Source organism: Microcebus murinus, chromosome 22 (genome assembly GCF_040939455.1).
Source record: "Microcebus murinus isolate Inina chromosome 22, M.murinus_Inina_mat1.0, whole genome shotgun sequence".
In the NCBI taxonomy this organism is placed as follows: Eukaryota; Metazoa; Chordata; class Mammalia; order Primates; family Cheirogaleidae; genus Microcebus; species Microcebus murinus.
In genome coordinates this window covers 8,027,362-8,050,126 of record NC_134125.1, presented here as the reverse complement: position 1 = coordinate 8,050,126, position 22,765 = coordinate 8,027,362, and the positions used below count along the sequence as shown (strand labels likewise).

At 45.5% G+C, this 22,765-nt stretch overlaps 1 protein-coding gene and 1 long non-coding RNA gene across 2 annotated transcripts in view; one reads left to right on the top strand and one right to left on the bottom strand.

Moving 5' to 3' along the window:
* LOC142863464 (uncharacterized) overlaps nt 1-20,814 on the top strand; it is a 28,242-nt gene extending 7,428 nt beyond the window's left edge. Inside the window, exons 2-3 of the long non-coding RNA XR_012914244.1 lie at nt 6,468-6,639; nt 19,303-20,814. This is a non-coding gene — a long non-coding RNA (uncharacterized LOC142863464). The remainder of the gene's footprint in view (nt 1-6,467; nt 6,640-19,302) is intronic.
* Nucleotides 13,939-22,765, bottom strand: part of ALDH2 (aldehyde dehydrogenase 2 family member) — a 29,940-nt gene continuing 21,113 nt past the window's right edge. The window contains exons 9-13 of the mRNA XM_012778371.3: nt 22,411-22,595; nt 20,814-20,978; nt 18,675-18,832; nt 16,607-16,721; nt 13,939-14,374 (exon numbers count right to left, since the gene is read on the bottom strand). Of these exons, the coding sequence (XP_012633825.1) occupies nt 14,342-14,374; nt 16,607-16,721; nt 18,675-18,832; nt 20,814-20,978; nt 22,411-22,595 (656 nt within the window). The 3' untranslated portion in view covers nt 13,939-14,341. The remainder of the gene's footprint in view (nt 14,375-16,606; nt 16,722-18,674; nt 18,833-20,813; nt 20,979-22,410; nt 22,596-22,765) is intronic.

Genomic DNA, 22,765 nt, shown 5'->3' with positions numbered 1-22,765 from the left:
ATGCTAATCTCTTTTGGAAACACCCTCACAGACACACAGAGAAATAATGTTTTACCAGTTATTTCTGTATCCCTTTGCCCAGTCAAGTTGACACACAAAAATTAACCATCTCATTGCCCTATGCCTGTCCAACTGTTGTATATTGAACGTGTAGGGAACAACTAATTTACCTCCTTATTTTCACAGGTCCACAGATTGAAAGGATCTGTACTTGTGGAAATGTACTTAAGGTATTACACTCAAGGAGATTAATCTACACCAGGACTTGATTTAGTTTTAAGATTCTGGACTTTGAACTGATACTATAATGGGGTGAGGCTTTTGAGGCCCTTCAAGGGGAGAGAGTGTGTTTTACATGTGGGAAGGACATGAACCATTGGCTGCTGGAGGGCAGATGGTAGTAGGTAGTCCCTAAGATGGCTCCTGGTGATTCTTGCCTCCTGTTATTCATAACCTCCACCCCTTGAGCATGAACTGGAACCAGTAATTCGATTCTAATGAGTAGAAGATAGCAATGTAATAGAACATCACTTCCAAAGTTAGGTTACATAGAAACTGTGACTTCTCTTTGGGCCCCTTCTCTCACGTTCTCACTTACTTGCTCTGAGAATATGCAACTGCCATCTTGTAAACTGCCCTGTAGAGAAAACTACATGGCAAAGAACTGATGTCTGGCCAACAGCCAGCAAGGACCTGAGGCCTGCCAATGGCCACGGGAACGAGCTTAGAAGTGGAGCCTCCCCCAGTGGATCCTTGAGATGACTGAAGCCCTGCCCAACCTTGATTTTGACTTTGTTAGGAACTGTGAGCACCTAGCAAAGCCACAGCTGATTTCTGACCCACAGAAATTGTGCTATAATATTAATGGTTATTTCAAGCTGCTGTCTGTGGTCATTTGTTATGTAGCAATAAGTAGTTAATACAGGTGGTTAAGAAAAAGGAGAAGAGGCAGCTGAGAGGTCATGGTGGCCTAAAATAGGATGACTGCAGCAGAAATTGGGAGAAATGAGCAGGTCTGAGATGCAAGTAGAATCAGCAGGAATTGGTGATGCATTGGATGTGGGGGATAAGTGGGGAAGGAAGTGGCAAGAATAACTCCTAGGTTATCCCAGGGCACAAGCAGCCCAACAAACAGTGGTTCATTTACTAAGATCGGGCACACTGGAAGGAAAAAGGGTTAAAAGTCAGTAGGGGCTCAATGACTGAAATGCAGGAGTGGATGGATAAGAACATGCAGTCAACCTATCACTGAATGTCATTTTCTCTGAATGTCAGTTTCTGTGCGCAACTGCTCTTAATCAGAAGTTTCAAAAGAGTAACCCTGGTTAACAAAAGGTTACCATGTGATGCTTCCATAATTTTAAGAAACAAAACCAAAAATCAAAAAATGGAGAATAACAAATGTTGGTGAGGATGTGGGAAAATTGGAGCCCTCATATATTGGGTGGGAATGTAAAAAGTTTAACATCAAATTACTGTATGATCCAGCAATTTCACTCCTAGATATATATATATACCCCATGGAAAACAGATATTCAAACAAATACTTGTACACAAACATTCATAGCAGCACTACTCATAGTAGCTTAAAGGTGGAAACAACCCATATGTCCATCAATTGATGAATAGATAAGCAAAAGGTAATATATCCAAATGGAATGTTACAGAGAAAAAGGAATAAAATTCTGATTCATGCTACAACATGGATGAATCTTAAATATAATATGCTGAGTGAAGGAAGCCAAAACAAAAGGTCACATATTGAATGGATTCCATTGATATGTGTGCTGTGAAAGTGGACTCCAAATGCCAAAGGAGCAGAGAAACCAAAGAATGAGGCAGACAAATCCAGTTTGTCAGTAGAGGATGTTTTATTGGGGGAACTTACAGATGGAAATGTGGTCTTGGGCAAGACAAGTAGATCTCTGCACCATTGCTCCCTATACCATAGTGAAAGTGCTCTATAAAAACAATTAAAGGCAACTCTTCAGAACAGGCAATCATAGCCTATAATGTGCAATAACATCAAGATTGCTTTGATCTAAAGGCAGGATTTAGAGTGCATATTTGATGCATATGCACTCATATATGATGAGTGCATTTTTTTACACTAAGGATAATAAATAAGAAATTTTAAGGCACTCCTGGGACTGGGGGTAATCAGAAGTCAGCATGGCGGATTAGCATCCAAGATGAAGTCACTTTTGTCTCCACAATATTAAATATCCAGATTAGGCGAATCTAGGAAGACTGTACACTTTAAAATGGTTAATGACCAGTTTTATATTATGTGACTTTTACCTCAAGAAAAAAAAAAAGCAGTATGATAATTAACCTCATTATTCTCAAAAGGATCTTTTAAAATTCTTTAGTAACGCTCCTCAAAGTCTGTTTAGGCTGATAGATGCATTCTCTAACTGCTTAGCAAAAGGATAGTGAACTTCTGAGTCTTAAGATGTTTCATCATGTGACATGCTGGGTAATCTGCATGAGTCGTTGCCAGGGAGCCTGCCTGCTTCCTTCTCCCCTGGTCATCCAGAGTTGAGCCTCTGAACACGTAATACAAAAAAGCAGTTGAAGACCATATAGTCTTTCCTTCTCTCCCCTAATTTTTTCCTCTAATGGGGTTTCTTTTCCAATTTCAGAAGTATTGTGTATGTCATTATTTTTTTCAAGTTGAGCAATATAGTTAATAATGCAGAAAGTGAAAATCTCCTGCAAGCTCACTAGCAGAGTAGGCTTTGTCAAGTCTTTTCTACCACTCTTCTCTGAAACGAAGTTTGTATTCATCTGCCTACTACATAGCACCCCATAACTGCAGCCAGCTTTTGGGAGACGTAGAATATCCCCTTTCCAAAAACTGCAGAAATCCAAGCTTCATTCTATAATAAGAATTAACACCTCTACAGTAACTTTCACTTGCCCTATTTCATTTAACCTCATAACAGCCCTCCCAGTTGGGTGCTGTAATTATCATCCCCATTTTACAGATGAGGAAACTTAAGAAAGGTTAACTAGACTTAATCAATTTTTAGTAATTTCTCTAAAAATATTGGTTGATTTACTGTGTGCCCAGCAATGGGCTCAATCATTCAGCCAGTTAAGTGGCAGCTACTCCTAGAACTGGGGACAAACCCCCATTCTCTTGCCACTACCCTATTTCCTCCCTGGCACCTATTGACACAGTTAAGGCTAAGGTTGCTTCCATGTATTACTGTCCCTTCCTCAGGCCCATCACCTACTCAGGCTAAGAATAAATTCAGTTAGCCTGAAGGCCTGCCAAAACCTCAATGTTCTGGCATATCACCTGGGGATCTTCTGAAAATGCAGATTCAGGGGCTGGGCATGGTGGTTCACACCTGTAATATCAAAGCACTTTGGGAGGCTGAGGCAGGAGGATTGCTTGAAGCCAAGATTTTGAGACCAACCTAAGCAACATAGCAAGACCCTGTCTCTACAAAAAAATAAATAAATAAATTAGCCAGACGTGTTCCTTAGCTACTATGTCTTAGCTTCTCAGGAGGCTGAGGCAGAAGGATCACTTGAGCCCAGGAGTTCAAGGCTGCAGTGAGCTACGATTGGTCCACAGCATTCCAGCCTAGGGGATAAAGTGAGACCCCATCTCTTAAAAAAATATAGAGAGCTTTATTTGGCTCAACGATTCTGCTGGCTGGAAAATTGGGCATCCAGTGAAAACCGCAGATTGCTGCCATTTATGCCAGAAGGCAAAGTGGAGCCAGCAGAGATCACTTGGTGAAAGAGGAAGCAAGTAAAGGAGGTGCTAGGCTCTTTATAACAACCAGCTCTCATGGTAACTAATAGAATGTGAACTCACGGCTGGGTGTGGTGGCTCATGCCTGTAATCCTAGCACTCTGGGAGGCTGAGGCGGGAGGATCGCTCTCAAGGTCAGGAGTTCGAAACCAGCCTGAGCAAGAGTGAGACCCCGTCTCTACTAAAAATAGAAATTAATTGGACAACTAAAAATATATAGAAAAAGTTAGCCGGGCATGGTAGCACATGCCTGTAGTCCCAGCTACTCAGGAGGCTGAGGCAGAAGGATCGCTTGAGCCCAGGAGTTTGAGGTTGCTGTGAGCAAGGCTGACGCCATGGCACTCTAGCCCAGGCAACACAGTGAGACTCTGTCTCAAAACAAAACAAGACAAAACAAAAAGAATGCGAACTCACTTCTTCCTACTCTAGGGTGGGTATTAATCTATTCATGAGGGATCTACCCCATTACCCAAACACTTCCCATTAGGCCCTACCTCCAACATTAAAGATTAGATTTCAACATGAAATTTGGAGGGGACAAACAAACCAAACTATAGCACCCAGAGGCCCACTGATCCTCAGGTTACATGCCTCCTCCAGGTTACTTAGAAGTTCCAATAACAAACTGGAATTCAACATGAGAAACTGTTGGGACACTGGTTTTCTTTTGTGTAGTGTGTTTTCTTTCTTTTTTGGTCTCTGAGACAGGGTCTTGCTCTGTTGCCCTGGCTCACCACAATCCCAAATTCCTGGGCTCAAGCAATCCTCCTGCCTCAGCCTCTCATGTGGCTGGAACTATAGGCATGCGCCACCACACCCAGCTAATTTTTCTATTTTTGTTGAAAGATTATCTTGTTCAGGCTATGTTTTTCTTTCTTTTCTTTTTTTTTTTTTAATGATTTTTTTAACTGAAAATCTCCTTCTTGTGTTTGCTGGTTATAAAAGTAATATAAGGTGAACATCCATTAATAGGTTAGTTCATTAGATTATTATATATTCATACATTAAATAACAGTGTAGTCATCAAAGAAAATGAGAGAGGCCTATTATATGTACTGAAAGAAAAGATGCTCAGTAAAATAAGTGAAAAAAAGTTAAAGATATTCTGGATAAAGGCAATGCTTCTTCACTGTAAAAATAATGAAGGGTTGTATAAGGAGTGTATTATGTACACACACAATGCAACATTATGTTCTTCCAGATGTGTTTATATGCACTTGTGTGTGTTTGTTGTAGGGGAGAGAGTCAAGGATGGGCAGACTAATGAGAACTACAGTTATTTGTGGCAGGAAAATTATTTATTATTTACACCCAGCACCGTTGCCCAAGAAGGGTTCTCCATCTGTTGACTGAAGTGGGGACTGGGTGAGAGAGTGTGAGCTATACAGAACTGGTTTGCTGTGCATTAGGAATGAAAGGGGGCCAGAGAGTTGAGGGAGAGAGGACAGAGATAGAAGAGGCACTGTGGAGGGGAAGGAAGGGAAAAGGCAAACCCTGGGCTGGGAGGAGATGATTTTGAGAAGATCATGTCTCAGAGTAGGGAAGACAGGAAGGAAAGGCCAAACCCCAATATGATGTGTCATTCCCCCTCTATCTGCCCTACTATTCAGTAGGATTTGCTTTTAAGGCCTGGATTTGCTTTGGGGAGGATCTAAAAAATTCTGAGTCCCGTTTCAAGGTTAGCACTGGGCAATATCAGAAGCTGCCTCGTAGGGCCCATTCACATTTGAGTTGCTGTGATAATATATTTATTTTTTGACAGAAATGGAAGCCTAACCCAAGAGAAATGAAAAATGCATCCACATAAAAACTCATACATGAACATTAATAGCAGCATTATTCATAATAGTCCAGAAGTGGAAGCAACAGATGACTGGATAAACACAATGTAGTCTATTCATACAATGGAATATTATTTGGCCTTAAAAAGAAATGAGTTACTAACACAAGCTACAACATGGATGCACCTTGAAACCATTATGCTGAGTCAAAGAAGCCAGAAACAGAAGACCACAAATTATGACTGCATTTATGTGAAATGTCCAGAATAAGCAAATCCATAGAGACAGAAAGTAGACTAGTGGGTCCCAGGACCTGATGGGGGATGGGTGGGATCAGGCATGACAGCTAAAGGGTACTAGGTTTCTTTCTCAGATAATGGAATGTTCTAAAATCGATTGTGGCATGAGATGTACAACTTTGAATATACTAAAAACATTGAATTGTACACTTTACACATTGACTGCCTCACTGGAGAAAAATTTTTTTCCTTGGGGCCACAGTATTTTATTATGAAAACAGAATAAAAACTTCAAAAGCAAAATGACCCTTTCTAATTTAATGAAAAATTTGTTATTTTTTATTGTTTTCTGTGCATAAGTTATATGCAACTTGAAAAATAGTTCAACACTGTCCCAAGGTAAAGAGACATGTGAGTTACATATGGTTCATGAGGCCCTGGGCTCAAAACTAGCGTGAGTTAAATACAACTCACATAGCAGTTCATGTGTTAAATGGGTGAATTGTGTGGTATCTATATCTCAATAAAGCTGTTTTAAAAAGAAGGAAAGAAGAAAGGGAGCGTGGAGCAAAGAAGAAAGGAGGGAGGGAAGTGAGAGCCTTTTAACCTTCCTAGTAATAATTGTTTACCAAACATAATGCACATCCTGACCACAGAGGACCTTTTTAAATGCAGGTTCTGATTCATCAAATCTGGGGTGATACCTGGGATCCTGCACTGTCATGCTGCCCAGTCACGGCGGATGCTGCTGGTCAGTCCAGCGCCATATTTTAAGGAACGGGTGTCAACGCCTCCAAGGGTGCCCACCAGCCAGCAGCCCCTGCTTATGGAAAGGGCCTCACGTCAGGTGAGTGTCGTGTGGCCCCATCCCCATTGTCCCAGGCTGAGGCAGTCCTTGTCTGCTTTGGGAATACGGGCAGTTAGGCTGTGGAGAGAGGCTAGGGGGAGCAGCCTTCTCAGTCCTGTGCCCTGTCCCTGCCTGTGCTTCCTGTCCCACTCCTTCCCAAATGTCCCCCATTTGCTTGATAGTTGGCATTCCTGGTTTTTCTCATGGACATTGAAGTTGTTAAAGTTCTCTGGTGTTACAAAAGTGCTCGTGCCGACATGCTTCACACACTTGCATGATTGTTTTCTTGGATAAGTTCTTAGTCGTGGACAGTCACCAGAAAGGCTGCGCCAGGTCATAGTTAGTCATCTCCTACAGCATAAGAGCAAACCCTGATTTAGGACCTAAGTTTCTGTTCCTCAAATAAATCATAGCAAAAGCCTGTGAATGGAAGGTTCTAGCATCTTCTGATCTTGACACAGCTCAAATCCTTCAGATGCTCCAAGTTGGAAGGGGCCCCAGCAGTCCCCAGCTTTCCTCTGCTGAGTAGGATCCACCCTATGCACAGCCTTCCCTGCTGTGGAAAAGCCTCCTGCCTGTACCTCTCACTGTTTGCCAGTCAGCTCTGACAGTAAACACTATCCCTCTCCTGTGCCGGCTTCTCACATGTCTCATGTGGTAGCCTTTTTTTAAAACATGTTTTTATTGTGCTAAAAAATACATAACAGGCTGGGCACTGTGGCTTATGCCTATATCCCAGCACTCAGGGAGGCCGAGGCGGGAGGATTGCTTGGGGCCAGGAGTTTGAGACCAGCCTGGGCAACATACCGAGACCCCATCTCTACAAAAAATAGAAAAATTAGCTGGGCATGGTGGTGCACACTATTGTCCTAGCTGCTCAGGAGGCTGAGGCAGCAGGATCACTTGAGCCCAGGAGTTTGAGGTTGCTGTGAGCTATGATGACGCCACTGCCCTCATGCTTGGGCAACAAACTGAGACTCTGAGACTCTCGTCTCTAAAAAACAGTGTTTTAAAATACATAACAAAAATTTTGCCATCCTCACCATTGCTAGGTACACATTTCAGTGATGTTAAGTATATCCACATTATTGTGCAGCCCATCTCCAGAACTTCGTGTTGCACAACTGAAACTCTGTTACCATTGGACAAGAGCTCCCTTTGGTAGCCTTGCGGAACCCAAACGGAAAGCCCAACTCCCAGAGAATCCCGATACCTTATTTCACAGCTGCTGCTCTCGCTTTACAGCTGAGAGAAGAGACAGAAGTTACTGCAAATGTCCAGGTGCGTGGTATTTTGATACAGCTTTAAAAATAAGCCACCAGGCTCTCAGCTTACTGTTATCGCCAGGTCTCCTCACCCCCAGCCCTGGCATGGAAGATACAGTAGAAGTTGGAGACACCTGCAGGCCAGGTGCCATATGTCAAGCAAACCTCATATCACCAGACGTCACATTTGTGCCTGCCTTTGGCGCATTTATGTGCCCCCTTCGGTGTGCCGGGCCCTGCTCTCGGCACTGGGGATACAGTAATAATAAAAAGTTCCTCCCCTCATGGAGCTTACTTTCTAATTAGAAGAGATATATAAATAAACAAATGCATGATGCTTATGTGCTATAAACAGACATACAGTGTCAAGAAATGAGACATGCTCTGAAGAAAAATAGAGCAGGTTAAAGATGTAGAGACTGGAGGGCCGTGTTACATCTTTGTTTTTGTTTTTTTGAGACAGAGTCTCACTTTGTTGCCCTGCCCAGGCTAGAGTAAGTGCCGTGGCATCAGCCTGGCTCACAGCAACCTCAAACTCCTGGGCTCAAGCAATCCTGCTGCCTCAGCCTCCCAAGTAGGTGGGAGGCTACTTTTTTTAATATATATATTAGTTGGCCAATTGATTTCTCTCTATTTATAGTAGAGAAGGGGTCTCGCTCTTGCTCAGGTTGGTTTCGAACTCCTGAGCTCAAACGATCCGCTCACCTCGGCCTCCCAGAGAGCTAGGATTACAGGCGTGAGCCACCGAGCCCGGCCTGTGTTACATCTTGAGGCCTTTCTGGAGTACTATTCTCTCTCCATTTTGTGTGGTGCGTCAGAGCCCAGCCAGCGTGGCTCCAGAGTCCTCCTGCACCCGTGCAGTGCTCTGCCTCTAAGAATAAAACTGCCTTTGTTTTCCATTTGCAAGTCAGAGGATGTGCACTGTGGCGGTCTGTTGGATGGTGAGCTGGCCGGATGATAGTCCCCATTACGCGTCAGACACTAGTCTAGGGGCTGCTGTGAAGGTGGTGTGTGGATGTGATTAAGGTCCATAATCAGCTGACTTCAAACAAGGGAAGTTATTCTAGATAACCTGGGTGGGTGGATCCAATCCAGTGAAGCTTCTACAACTTCCCCTGAAGAAGAAATACGTCCTATGGACAGTAGCTTCATCCTGGACAGCCAGCCTACCCTTCCTGATGGCCCACTCTATAGAGTTCAGACTTGCCCACCCAGCCCCCACAATATAAAGGAATAAACCAAATTCCTTTATATTATACACACACACACACACAAATTCCTGCTTGTCCAGTTGAACCCAGGCTGATAACAGATACCTATTCTCTGTGGAGTCTTCGTCATTATGCCAAGCCTTTTGTGATTGGTTATGTCACAACAAAGGAATTTCCACAAATACCTAATAAGTAAATGGGCATGATGCCTGCAACCTACCCATAGATGGTCCAGGAAAAAAAAGAAAAAAATACATATGAGGTGACAACAGGGTGGGTGCAAGGAGGAATAGTCCAATTGGGGCAAAATGTTAAAAATGGATGAATCTGAGGCCGGGCTCGGTGGCTCACGCCTGTAATCCTAGCACTCTGGGAGGCCGAGGCGGGCGGATTGCTCAAGATCAGGAGTTCAAAACCAGCCTGAGCAAGAGCAAAACCCAGTCTCTACTATAAATAGAAAGAAATTAATTGGCCAACTAATATATACAGAAAAACTTATCCGGGCATGGTGGTGCATGCCTGTAGTCCCAGCTACTCGGGAGCCTGAGGCAGCAGGATTGCTTGAGCCCAGGAGTTTGAGGTTGCTGTGAGCGAGGCTGATGCCACGGTACTCACTCTAGCCTGGGCAACAAAGCGAGACTCTGTCTCAAAAAAAAAAAAAAAAAAAAAAACTTAGCAGGTGCTCATAGCCAAGGTGGAGAAAAATTTCTCCCATAGAGATTAGGATGTAAAAGTATGAATTTTATTTTATCTTTGAGAAGGAGAAAGAGTGAGAGAAAAGGGAAATAAAGGGGAAAAGAGGGGAGTTGAGTAGCCAGACGGAGAAAGAGGGACAGCATTGCACCCAGAAAAGAGAAGTGGGTGGGCACACTGAGGCCAAGTGACTTGCTGCTTTTGTGGGAACAAAGAGAAAGGAAAAAAAATAGTGATTGTTGTCAGTTGATAACAGAAGCTGCTGTGGAGTGATTAGCAGGAGGCAGCTGCAAGGTTGTACATCTTTCCTGTTTTTCTTCTCCTGGAGACTTGGTTATCTCTGAAATGTAGTCAGGCTTATTGCTGGGCATGTGATCTCACCCGAGATTTGGTTTTGGGGAGGAAACTGAGGCTTGGAGTTTGCACCCCTACTGTGAGTGCGGGAGCTTCTCAGGCACTCCTTGAAGCTATAAAACAAATTCTAAAAGGCAGTGAGCTGGCACAGGTAAAGAGAAAGATTTACATTTCCTTTCTGTCCATTCAGGTCTTTTCAGTTGTGAAACGGACCCCTGCAGGGGTGCCTGTCAGCTATGGAGAGAAAAAGCAGAGAGAGCTCATAGGATTGATCTTTAGCCATTTCTGGGGAAATTGTGGGATGAAATACTTTCCTGTTACTTTTGCAAAGCAGCCTCTGCCACTACAGAGATTGGGAGGAAATGGAGTCCCAGAGCTTATGCGGCTTGCACAAATTCGCCTGACCCACTTTGTGACCCTGGTTTTTGTTTGTTTGTTTTTGTTTTTTGAGACAGAGTCTCACTCTGTTGCCTGGGCTAGAGTGCAGTGGTGTCAGCCTAGCTCACAGCAACCTCAAACTCCTGGTCTCAAGCAATCCTACTGCCTCAGCCTCCCAAGTAGCTGGGACTACAGGCGTGCACCACCATGCCCAGCTAATTTTTCATATATATATTTTTAGTTGTCCAGCTAATATATATATATATATTTTAGTATAGATGGGATCTTGCTCTTGCTCAGGCTGGGCTCAAACTCCTGAGCTCAAATGGTCTGCCCACCTCGCTCTCCCAGAGTGCTAGGATTACAGGCGTGAGCCACTACGCCAGACCTGGCTTTTTAAATTGAGATGAAATTCACATAACATAAAATTTGCCATTTTAAAGTAAACAATTTGGTGGCATTTAGTATATTCACAGTCTTGTACAACCACTACCTCTATCTAGTTCCAAAACATTTTCATCACCCCAAAAGGACACCAACCACCCATTAGCAGTCATACTCCTATTTGCTTCCAGGGCCCCTGGCAACCACCAATCTGCTTTCTGTGTGTATGGCTTTGCCTATTTTAGACATTTCATATAAGTGAAATCATACAGTATTTGTCCTTTTGTGTCCTTTCTTCACTAGCATAATGGTTTTCAAGATTCATCTCTGTAAGTATCAATATTTCCTTTTTATGGCTGAATAATACTCTATTGTGTGGCTATGTCACATTTTGTTTATCCATTCATCTGTTGGTGTACATTTGGGTTTCCACCTCTTGGCTGTTGTGAATAATGCTGCTGTGAACATTTGTGTACAAGTTTTTCTTGGAGTCCCTGTTTTCACTTCTTTCGGGGACATCACCCCGGCCTCTTGATTCCCTCATTGCATTGCCTGCCAGGTGTAGAGTTGAGTTGTATGCAACATGGTTTTAAGGACACCCACGGTAGTCAGTCCTGTCAGCTCTCAAGAGGATAGCGCTGTAGTTCTACTTATGGCCCAACAGGTGGCGCCTCCTCAGCTGGGGGCTCCAGGCTGCACGAAAAGCTTCCTGTGCCCTTTGTTCAACTAGAAGTGCCGCATTTCATCTTGTGGGCCTGTCAAGGCTCTACCCAGAAACAGCAGCTTTACACCCAATACTCCTGTGACTGACCCACTTCCAAGTACCCAGAGAGATTAGGTGGTGCATAACCTGAGAACTTTTTTACTTCTGACGGCTACTTAAGGTTCTAATTGGTTCCTGTCACTAAAAGTAAGATTAATAATTGTCTAGGATGTCAAAATCAACACTATGGACTTTTCTTCATAGCTAATATTTCCTATTCACTGGTTAAAAGAGCTGATTGTCTTACAGCTATAGTGAGTCTGATGCGCATGCCTAGGAGGCAGGAGCATTACATTCTCTATCTTCCAATTCTCTCCTAATGGGGTCCTTTGCAGCAGTGTCTGTAGTACTGAAAGATTGGCAGTGGCATCAATGTCTCTCAGTAGGGGACTCTCCAGCCTCCATGGTCTCTTCTTCAGACAATAGCCCTGATTTTCTTACGGGGATCCCTGCCTCCCTTATTCTCAGCCCAGGTAGACTGGGGGCTCCGCTCCTGGTTACAGAGGTGAACCTTAAACCTCAGGTATAAGTTAATCACCAAGCTGGGTGTGGTGGCTTATGTCTGTAATCCTAGCACAGAGGCTGAGGTGGGAGGATTGCTTGAGACCAGCCTGGGCAAAATAGTGAGACCCCATGTCTAAAAGAATAAGAAAAATTAGCCAGGTATAGTGGCTTATGCCCGTAATCCCAGCTACTGGGGAGGCTGAGGCAGGAGTAGTGCTTGAACCCAGGAGTTTGAGGTTGCTGTGAGCTATGATTGGGCCACTGCACTCCAGCCTGGGTGATAGAGCAAGACCCTATCTTTAAAAAAAATAAAATAGATCTTTAGTGGAATAAGGATTGGTTATCAAGATGTGGCTCAGCCTGGGCGAAATATAGCCAGGGTCAGCGAATGAGCTTTAGCAACCCCAGACACTGGGTACAAAAATTAAACAGAAGGCACATTTTTCTTAGGAGGGGTCAAACTTTTCCTCAAATTCTCAGAGGAATCTGTGATCGCAAACTTAAAAAAATACTTCTATAATTCACCTCTTTTTGTTCCAACTCCAGTCCTCACCAAGGAATCTTCCAGTGACCAAGGACTAAGAAAACTATTAATTTGCCAGGTACCTTGACTAAAGGAAAGCAGCATTCTGGAGAGGAGACTGGTTAGTGAAGATACAGATCTCACTTAAGTGAATAAACTAACATCTGGTTTCAAAATCAATCTCTTATGAAATTGGTCCAACATGACTCTGTCTCAATTGGTCTGACCAAGTTTCTGAACTTAAAAAATAGAATCAACCATGGACATTCAATGTCTCTTTCCTGGTTTACCTCCCCTTTCTTTGAGGGTGTCCTGTTTGGGTTTTGTCCCTAGAGTCTACCTCAAGGCCTCCCATAGGTAGACAGGCCAGAGGTATCTGTTAATCAAATGCATGAAACAAAAGCTCTTTACCCACAGCAGGAGAGGGGCAGGAATTATATAGTGCCACACACCAACAGCGGGGACAATATTCCTGCCTGGCCCCATTTCCTTGGGTTATTTGTGTGTGTGTGACGGAGTCTGACTTTGTTGCCCGGGCTAGAGTGCCGTGGCGTTAGCCTCGCTCATAGCAACCTCAAACTCCTGGGCTCAAGCAATCCTTCTGCCTCAGCCTCCCGAGTAGCTGGGGCTATAGGCATCTGCCACCATGCCCGGCTAACTTTTTCTATATATTTTGAGTTGGCCAATTAATTTCTTTCTATTTTTAGTAGAGACAGGGCCTCCCTCCTACTCAGGCTGGTTTTGAACTCCTGACCTTTAGCGATCCTCCTGCCTCCACCTCCCAGAGTGCTAGGATTACAGGTATCAGCCACCATGCCCGGCCTCCTTGGTTATTGAGATGGACAAAGAGTTACCCAAGAAGTTAACAGCAGGCCGGGCGTGGTGGCTCACGCCTGTAATCCTAGCTCTCTGGGAGGCCGAGGCGGGCGGATTGCTCGAGGTCAGGAGTTCGAAACCAGCCTGAGCAAGAGTGAGACCCCGTCTCTACTATAAATAGAAAGAAATTAATTGGCCAACTAATATATATATACAAAAAAAAAAAAAAATTAGCCGGGCATGGTGGCGCATGCCTGTAGTCCCAGCTACTTGGGAGGCTGAGGCAGGAGGATTGCTTGAGCCCAGGAGTTTGAGGTTGCTGTGAGCTAGACTGACGCTACGGCACTCACTCTAGCCTGGGCAATAAAGTGAGACTCTGTCTCAAAAAAAAAAAAAAAAAAAAAGAAGTTAACAGCAGCCTGTGTTTAATGAGTTTTAGTCCAGAATACAAAGCAAGGTGCTAGCAGTTGTCTCAATGCTAATATTAATACAATTGTAAACAATGGCTTTTTCTTCTCCCATAAAGGCAAGTTACAGGAAGTATACCAGAGAGACAGAATAAGATATTTGAGTCTATTTTTTAAAATGACCCTGAAAGCCAGCAATAATGTTGCAGTTTAAAAGGCTCTCCACACCCCCTTCACCCTACCCTGCTTATCAATTCAAATTCTGGGACTTTGTTGACATAAGAGATTTTGTAGGAAGACTTTCTTTTGAGACTTTCAGCATGCGTGGTTCATTTTTCTTGGTTTCGTTGTTGATCTTGGTGAACTTTCTGTCACTGGATGAGGAAGGAAGCCAGCCAGGTTCTTTATGAGTTCTTCTGAGGAATTTTGACTGTGACCTATAAGAGGGGCACAGAGAAATTGTGAGATATCCATGCCTCCCTGTGATCTGTAGGCACCCTCAGTGGGTGATGCCCTAGTATAAGCAGAAGGGGGTTTTCTTATTTCTAACTTCTTACTTCTTGCTGGCCAACTGGCCAATCCCAGGAACCCCCAAGGGCTGTGGCCACCCTGCCCCCCCAGCCCAGTGCTTCTCAACCAGGGTGCTCGTACCCCCAGTGGACAGCCGGCAATGTCAGGGGAGGATGGCAATACTGGCACGCAGTGAGTTGAGGTCAGGGATGCTGCTGAACATCCTACATTACTCAGGGCAGTCCCCACAACAAAGAATCACCCGGCTCCAAACAATAGTGCCGAGGTGGGAGAAACCTGACCTAGGATTCATACTTTTCTCCACAGGATTCAAAGCAAGGAAAAAATAACATACTTATGCACTCACAGGTGTCTCAGTGTGAGACACCAGCAACCTCCCTTTCATTCCTGGAATAGCCATGTTTCTCACCACCATGGCCTTTCCATAAACCATGCTCTGTGTTCTTCTCTTCCTCCCATCACCAACTCAACTTCTTCTTATCCTTCAGGTATCAGCTCAAATATTATTACCTTGCCATACAGGCATCCCAGATGTCTCTTCCTTAACACTAATCACATTCCAAGATTTAAGACTCTCCACCACTTCCAGTTGGCTCTTTCTACCCAATGTCATCCCCCAAAACCCAGTGCAAGCTCTCCACCGCCATGGGCCACCTGCTGCCACAGCGGGCCCTGCTCCTGCACCACATGAAGTATGTGTACTGGCAGCTGGCGGCGTATGCAGGGAACAAGGCTACCTGTGAGCCTGTCTTTGTAACCACCACATGGTGGGGACATGTGGGGCTCGTGATGCCATTATACCTCTTCCTGCATATATTGGAAAGTTTCCACAATAAACAAGAAAACACGTTTAGTTTATTCCAGTGAGCTTTTCAAGAGCACAGGCTGTCTCATCCATGTCTCTCTAGGCTCAGGCTTATCGCTATAGTGCTGAATGAATGGCGTCTGCCTTTTCTCTCCTGCATGGCTGGCTGGCCTGCCCTGAGTCTCCTCTTTTGCAATCCTGAGATAGCCCAGCCCTATCTCTTTCTTTAAATATCACTTGTGTCTATATTTCCTGGTTAAACTATAATTAGTGTTCGCTGCAGAGAGAAAATCATTTTCACTTTAGTGTATTTCCTTCTTGTCATTTTTACATTTATGAAAAAATGTATCTAAGTATCTACAGATGTGTGTATATAGTTCTAAAATTGGGCTAATATTGATATTACTTTGTGTCCTGCCTTTTACTTCAAAGGATGAGCATTTTCCTTATCAAATATTCTATAAAAACATTTTTTTTTTTTTTTTGAGACAGAGTCTCGCTTTGTTGTCCAGGCTAGAGTGAGTGCCATGGCGTCAGCCTAGCTCACAGCAACCTCAAACTCCTGGGCTCAAGTGATCCTCCTGCCTCAGCCTCCCGAGTAGCTGGGACTACAGGCATGCGCCACCATGCCCGGCTAATTTTTTGTATATATTTTTAGTTGGCCAATTAATTTCTTTCCATTTATAGTAGAGACGGGGTCTCGCTCTTGCTCAGGCTGGTTTCGAACTCCTGACCTCGAGCAATCCGCCCACCTCGGCCTCCCAGAGAGCTAGGATTACAGGCGTGAGCCACTGCACCCTGCCTATAAAAACATTTTTAATGGCTACTCAGTGCTCCATGATTGGGGTATTCCATAATTTACTGGGCATTTAGGTTGTATCTTATTTTTCTCTCTTAGAGATAATGCTGTGATGAACATTTATGGAACTTTTACTTTCTTTGCATTTCTGATTTGTCCTTCAGGCTGTGTTCCTAGCACTGAAATTGCAAAACCAAAGGATATGAGACGGTTATGGCCCTTGATAACCAAAGCCTAATCGCTGATTCTTACTAGAAGCTTTTCCTTGCTGCTTCTGCCCACTGGGGTCTTTCCTTCCTCTCCTGCTTTTTAGGCCTTGGCAAAATGACCATGTAGCAAATGACCATGTAGGCCTGTGGGGGACAAGTCCCTAGTTATCTCTTACGGCACAGAGCAGAGACTGGGTCTTTACCCACTCTTGCAGCTTCTTGGGCTTAAAAAGAGAAATTATTATAATAACAGTAAGCAATACTGATAGCCTCAAGTCGGAGGGAGAGGCCTAGGAGTGGCACCCAGGGCAGGCCCTGTACTCACAGTCTTCACTTCAGTGTACGCCTGCAGACCGTACTCGCCCAGCTCCCGGCCGCTCCCCGACATCTTGTAGCCGCCAAACGGGGACTGTGCCCCAAACACATCATAGCAGTTGACCCTGTAATTTGAAATGAGATTGCAGAAATCACTGTCGGGGGTTATGTGTTATACCCCTGGGATTCTTTACATTGCTCTCAAATCTTACTGAGGAAAAAAGGATGGGTAGCACCGTGGTAACAACCAGCTACAGAGGAATGCAAAGCAAGCTCCATGAGATAAAGCCAGAAGTCATCTTTTCTTTTTTTTTTTCATCAAAAGGAGTTTTATTGACTAGCTCAAGCTAGGGTCTAAGTCCCAGAGCACCCATACGGCAGCCTCTTTTGGGACCAAGACCCCGTGCACTGTAGGATGGAGCCCTTTATACCCTAGGTGCAGAACCTGTCCACAGGCTTGCCCTTTACATTGATTGGTTGGCCCCTTGTGCCCACGTGCTTGCCCTTTTGTTTCATCCCAAAATTTATTGATCAGCCCTGCTCAACCCAACTTCCTAAAAACAAGCAATATACAGAAGCTCAAAGAAAGCACTTAGCCTAAGGCTTCATATTCCCCCCTTCTTTTGCTCCTTAAGAGCATTCTTGCTTGTCCTTGGGGTCTCTGACCTTTTCCATCTTTACACAGTCACGACCAAGGCTTTGATATTGCTGCTGCAATACCATTAATTGAACAGTATTTATCTGCTCTTTAATGAAAGCTATTAACCTATTTAGTACACATGGTCCCAAAGTGAGAATTAGGAGGAGCACAATGAGTGGACCTAATAGTGTGGACAATGTAGTTAACCAAGGGGAGCTATTAAATCGTGATTTAAACCATCTTTGTTGTTGTTCACGCTCTTGTTTCTGTCGTGCAAGTCTCTCCCTGACCTTAGCCATAGTCTCTCTAACTACCCCAGTGTGGTCTGCATAGAAGCAGCACTCTTCTCCTAGGACTGCACATAGCTGCCCGCCCCACTGGAGGAATACTAAGTCTAGCCCCCTCCGGTTCTGCAGCACCACCTCAGACAGTGAAGTTAGGGATTTTTCTAAATGGGAGATGGACTCCTTTATTCTGGCTATATCTTTATCTATTGCGGCCCTTAAGCTATTGAACTCCTTATGTTGCATTGCTGAGGATGAGATACCTGACCCTGCTCTTATTGCCCCAGGCCAAAAGGAGTGGCCAAGGTTATTGCTGTAAAAGTCTCTCCTCCAGCCCGATAGCCACAGATCTTCTTTCTGCCCCTATGGATTTGCCTATTCTAGATATTTTAATATAAATGGGATCGTACAGTATGTGGCCTTTTGAGTCTGTCTTCTTTCACTTAGTGTCATGTTTGCAAGGTTCATCCAGGCTATAGCATCAGTACTTCTTTCCTTTTTATGGCTAAATCATGTTCTAGCATGTGGATAGTCCACATTGTGTTTATCCATGCATCTGTTGATGGACATCTGGGCTATTTCCACCTTATGGCTGTCATGAATAGCGCTGCTGTGAACATTCGTGTGCACGTTTTATGTGGATGCGTGTTTTTACGTCTCTCGAGTATACACCTGGCAGTGGAACTGCTGGGCAATATGGTAGCTCCATGTTTAACTTTCTAAGGAACCTCCACTGTTTTCCATACTGACGGCACCATTTTCCATTCATACCAGCGATAAATGAGCGTTCTGATTTCTCTACCTCCTCACCAACACTTCTTATTTTCTGTTTTTTAAAATTACAGCCATTTTAGTGGGTACAAAATAGGTGCTGCACTTTTAGAATCAGCATTACAACCACAAGCACCCTCAGCTCTGGTCTCCTGCCCCAATCTCCCCACTGCCTGCCCAAGGAGAGCTGCAGGGGCATCTGCACTGGAGAGTCTGACCTCCTGGAGGCAGGAGCGCTCTAATCTATTGGCCGGACCACACCTGACCCCAGGAGAAACTAAGCCCAGCTCCCCAAGGTCTGGGATGGTGAGCACTGGATTCTAGAAGGCCCTGGCTTTGGGGAATCTCTGCTAGGTTGTGAGTGGTCAGTGGGAGGCTCTTACCACACGGTGCCAGCCTGGAGGGCTTGGGACAGATAATTGGCCTTGTCTAAGTCCTTTGTGAAGACAGCTGCAGCCAGCCCGTAACTGGAATTGTTGGCTCTCCCAACAACTTCCTCTATGGTCTTGAACTTCAGGATCTGCATCACTGGCCCGAAGATCTGGGGTGAGAGAACAAAGGAGGAGGGTATGGCAACATGGAAACACCTGCTGTTGAGGTGGGGACCTCGGATAGCGGATGTGGGGCGAGCCCCCAGACATACCCTGATGGTTCCAGAAGGAGATGACAGCCACCAAACTCACCAGAGGGCAAAGGGGAGGAAGCAAACGGAGAGTGATTACCTTCCATGTGTCCTATACCTTACATATAGTATCTTATTTCTAAACAGTCCTAGAAGGTATGGGTTATTTGCATGTGATATATAGATTTAATGTCAAAGAATTTGAGTCAGTCATCTGGCAAATATAATCTGGGTGCAAGGCATGGGCTAGGTGCTGAAGAAACAACTATGAACAAAATGTTGTCTATGCTCTCAAGATGTTCCAGGTTATCTTATGCTTTCCCCACACTATTCCTGGAATGAGCCATTATTTTTTTTCTATTTCTTTTCTTTTTTTTCTTTTGACACAGAGTTTTCTGTCACCTGGGCTAGAGCACAGTGGTGTCATCATAGCTCACTGCAACCTCAGACTCCAAGACTCAAGTGAACCTCCTGAGTAGCTGGGACTATAGGCAAGTACCACCACACCCAACTAAGTTTTCTGTTTTTTGTAGAGATGGAGTCTCATTCTTGCTTGGGCTGGTCTCAAACTCCTAATCTCAAGCGATCCTCCAACCTTGGCCTCCCACAGTGCTAGGATTATAGGCAGAAGCCACCATACCCAGCCCCTGGAATGAGCCATTTCTTAAGGAACTCTGGTTTCTTTTCATGGAGAAGGGTATTTAGAAACCAAGGTGTGGCAGGTGTGCTTGCTGCTGTTGTGGTGTCGCTGCTCTCAGGGGCAACCATGGGTGTCATGGTTGTAGGGGTGCCCCATCCAGTGATCATAATGCAGTCATTCTAAGCAGGGGATGACAGGGGTGCCCAGAGGGGCCTGAGTGGGTGGACGGTGTCAGGAAAGGAGGACGGTGTCAGGGAAGGACTAGCAGAAGTGACAGCCAAGCTATGATACAATAGGAGCAGAAACTGGTCAAACTGGAGTGGGGCAAGGAACAGAGAGGGAAACGGAGACCCCAGCACAAACAGACCCAGTGCCTATTCTCACCAAATTGCACTCTCCACTAGAAGGAACTCCTTAAAGAACTGGCTGATTCCAGGACTGGAGAGTGTACTGACAGAGGTGGGAGAGGACAGCCAGGAACTCATCGTGGTTGGAGTGAGGAAGGGAAGCTGGGCATTACGCACTTCAGGCATGAGCAAAGGGCAGCCCCTGCCCTTCTTGGAAACTGATATTTGAGATTGTAAAGAAAAGCATCCAAGTAGTCAGGAGGGGAAAAGGGAAGAATTCTGCCAGACTTTCTTACCCTGGCTTTGCATTTTAACATTACTTTAGTTTGACTTATACACAAAAGGAAGCAGCATAACCACGTTTTCCCTGCGTGGGGCCGCTAAGGGCTTAACCCAGCTGAGGGACGAGCAGCAGGTCTGAGCTCCGTGAGGGCAGAGGACACATCTTGGATGCACCCGTGGCTCAGGGTCTGCAGGGAGCCCGGCACACAGCAGGCATTCGCCCTGGCATTCGTATTTGTGAAATGAATTAGAGCTGCTGCCCTGCATTCACAGTGAGCGCTGAGGGGGAACATCAAAGCCATCTCGTTACATGGGGGTCAGCCCTTTGGTCTAACATGAGTACTGTGTATACGAAGGCCACACAACTCCTTCATAAACTCATGGTTCTCAGGGCCAGAACCAAAAGGTTCTGCTAGGGCATTTAGCCATTCTCCCAGACAGTAGGTGGCCATACAGGCTGAAGAGGAGGGTGACAAGATCAAATGTAAACTGTAAATAACTTGTTCTAGGCACAGAGCCAAGATCTGGCCCAAAGCTAGCAGATGGGTCACAGAGTCAAGATGCCAGACTGAACTATCCACCTCTCCTCACCCCCAGGACCATTCCCTGGGGCGCTAGCCCCGATGCTGACCTCTTCCTTGGCGATGGTCATGCCATCTTGCACATCTCCGAACACAGTGGGCTGGATGTAGTAGCCACGGTCAGCGGCAGGCCCCCCACCACACAGCAGCTTTGCCCCTTCTTGCTTCCCGGAGTTGATATAGCCAAGGATCTTCTTAAACTGAGTCTCATCTACCTGCAGGAGAAGGAGCCCAGAGTTATGGGAAGGCTGGGTTCAGACCATTCCGAGGCGTCAGGCTTAGACTCACGTGGGCAATGAGACAGCTGGGAGATGGGCCAAGGCCATGAATAAGCAGGGTGGGAAGAAGAAAGACACAAGGCCAACAAACATAAAACACAAAAAAGACTCAACTCCTCATCCAGCAAAGAAATGCATATCAGATCCACTTTTACTTTTCAACTACGAGATAAGCAAAAAATTAAAACAGTAAGAAAAGACACTAATGCTGAGGGGTAGTGATGTTACCTACCCTGGTAGAAGGAATGGGAGGGAGGGAGGGAAGGATGGGTGGAGGCCAGGGGTTTGGGACAGTGAATCTGTTCTCTGCAATACCGGAATGGTGGATACACATCATTACACATTTGTAAAACCCACCGAATGCACAACATGAAGAGTGACCTGTAATGTAAACTCCAGACTCTAATTAACGACGTATCAATATTGGCTCCTAAATGCTCACAAATGCAAAATGTTAATAAAAGGGAAACTGGGAGAGGAGGGAGGTGCAAGGAAGCACATGGGCAACTCTCTATGTCCTCAGCTCAACCTAAAACGGTCTTAAAAAATAAAGCCAACTAACTGAGGAAAAGGGGGCAGGCTGTCCCTGGCCAACCCTAGAGCCTGGGGAGTGGACGCCAGCAGTACAGAGCACCCTTAGGAAGGTGGGGCCCTGAGATGGGCTTGAGGCCACCCAAGGATACAGTTCTGGGAGAAGCACCCAGAGTGAGATCCAGAAAGGGTGGCCAGGCCCAGGGCAGGGTTATCCCTGGCCCTGTGAACCCTGGGCTCATGGAGGGTATGGCTGGAGGGGCCAGCACAGGCCCTGTAAGGAGTGAGCCCAGGACATTGCTGGAACACGGACCTAAGTGGGAGAGGGGGTGGTGGCAATGGGCACAGGGTTTACTTTTATTATAATTATGATTCACACTAGTTTTCCTGATTAAAATGAACACATGCTCATGGTATGAAAATAAAAGAAGCAGGTCAGAAGAATATAAAGTGAAATAAAGTCCCTCTCCTACCCAGAGACAACCACGGTTCACACATCTGTGTATCCTTCTGGTAGATGTGTTTTCACAGATGGCCAAGGTCCAGGAAGCACACCTTTCCTTTTGCAGATGCTCCTGGTATTTGTTATACATGTGCAACTTACGTGTACTTCCAGGATTCTTTGCCACTTGCAGCCACCCTGTGAATGAGGCAGGGCAGGCCTCAGGGACCGAGAGATGGAGGCTCAGAGAGGGAATGCGGCTTCCCAGGGGCACATAGCCATGATGTCGCAGAGCTGAGACTTGAACCCAGTCCCACCTGGCTCCAAGCCCAAGGCCCTTTGTGCTTCTCATGCTAGAACTGGACACCAAGACCACTCTGCAGCTGCCTGCCTCACCTGCGGCCCCTGCTCCGTCTTGCTGTCAAAGGGGTTCCCGACCACTCGAGACTTGGCCCGGGCGACACTCCGCTCCACGAACTCGTTGTAAACGTCCTCCTGCACAAAGGTCCGGGAGCCAGCACAACAGCACTGACCCTGGTTGAAGAACAGGGCAAAGTGGGCCTGCTCCACAGCCCAGTCCACTGTGGGGAGCAGACAGGGGACAGAAAGGTGACAGTAAGAAAAGGAGGACCATGGCCCCAGTGGTCGCCTCCCCATATAGCCTGTTCCCACCACCATCAGGGTTGGTGCCTGCTGGCGACACAGACAGACGGGGGGTGGGGGGAGGAGGGCCAATCTGGGAACCCCTTGT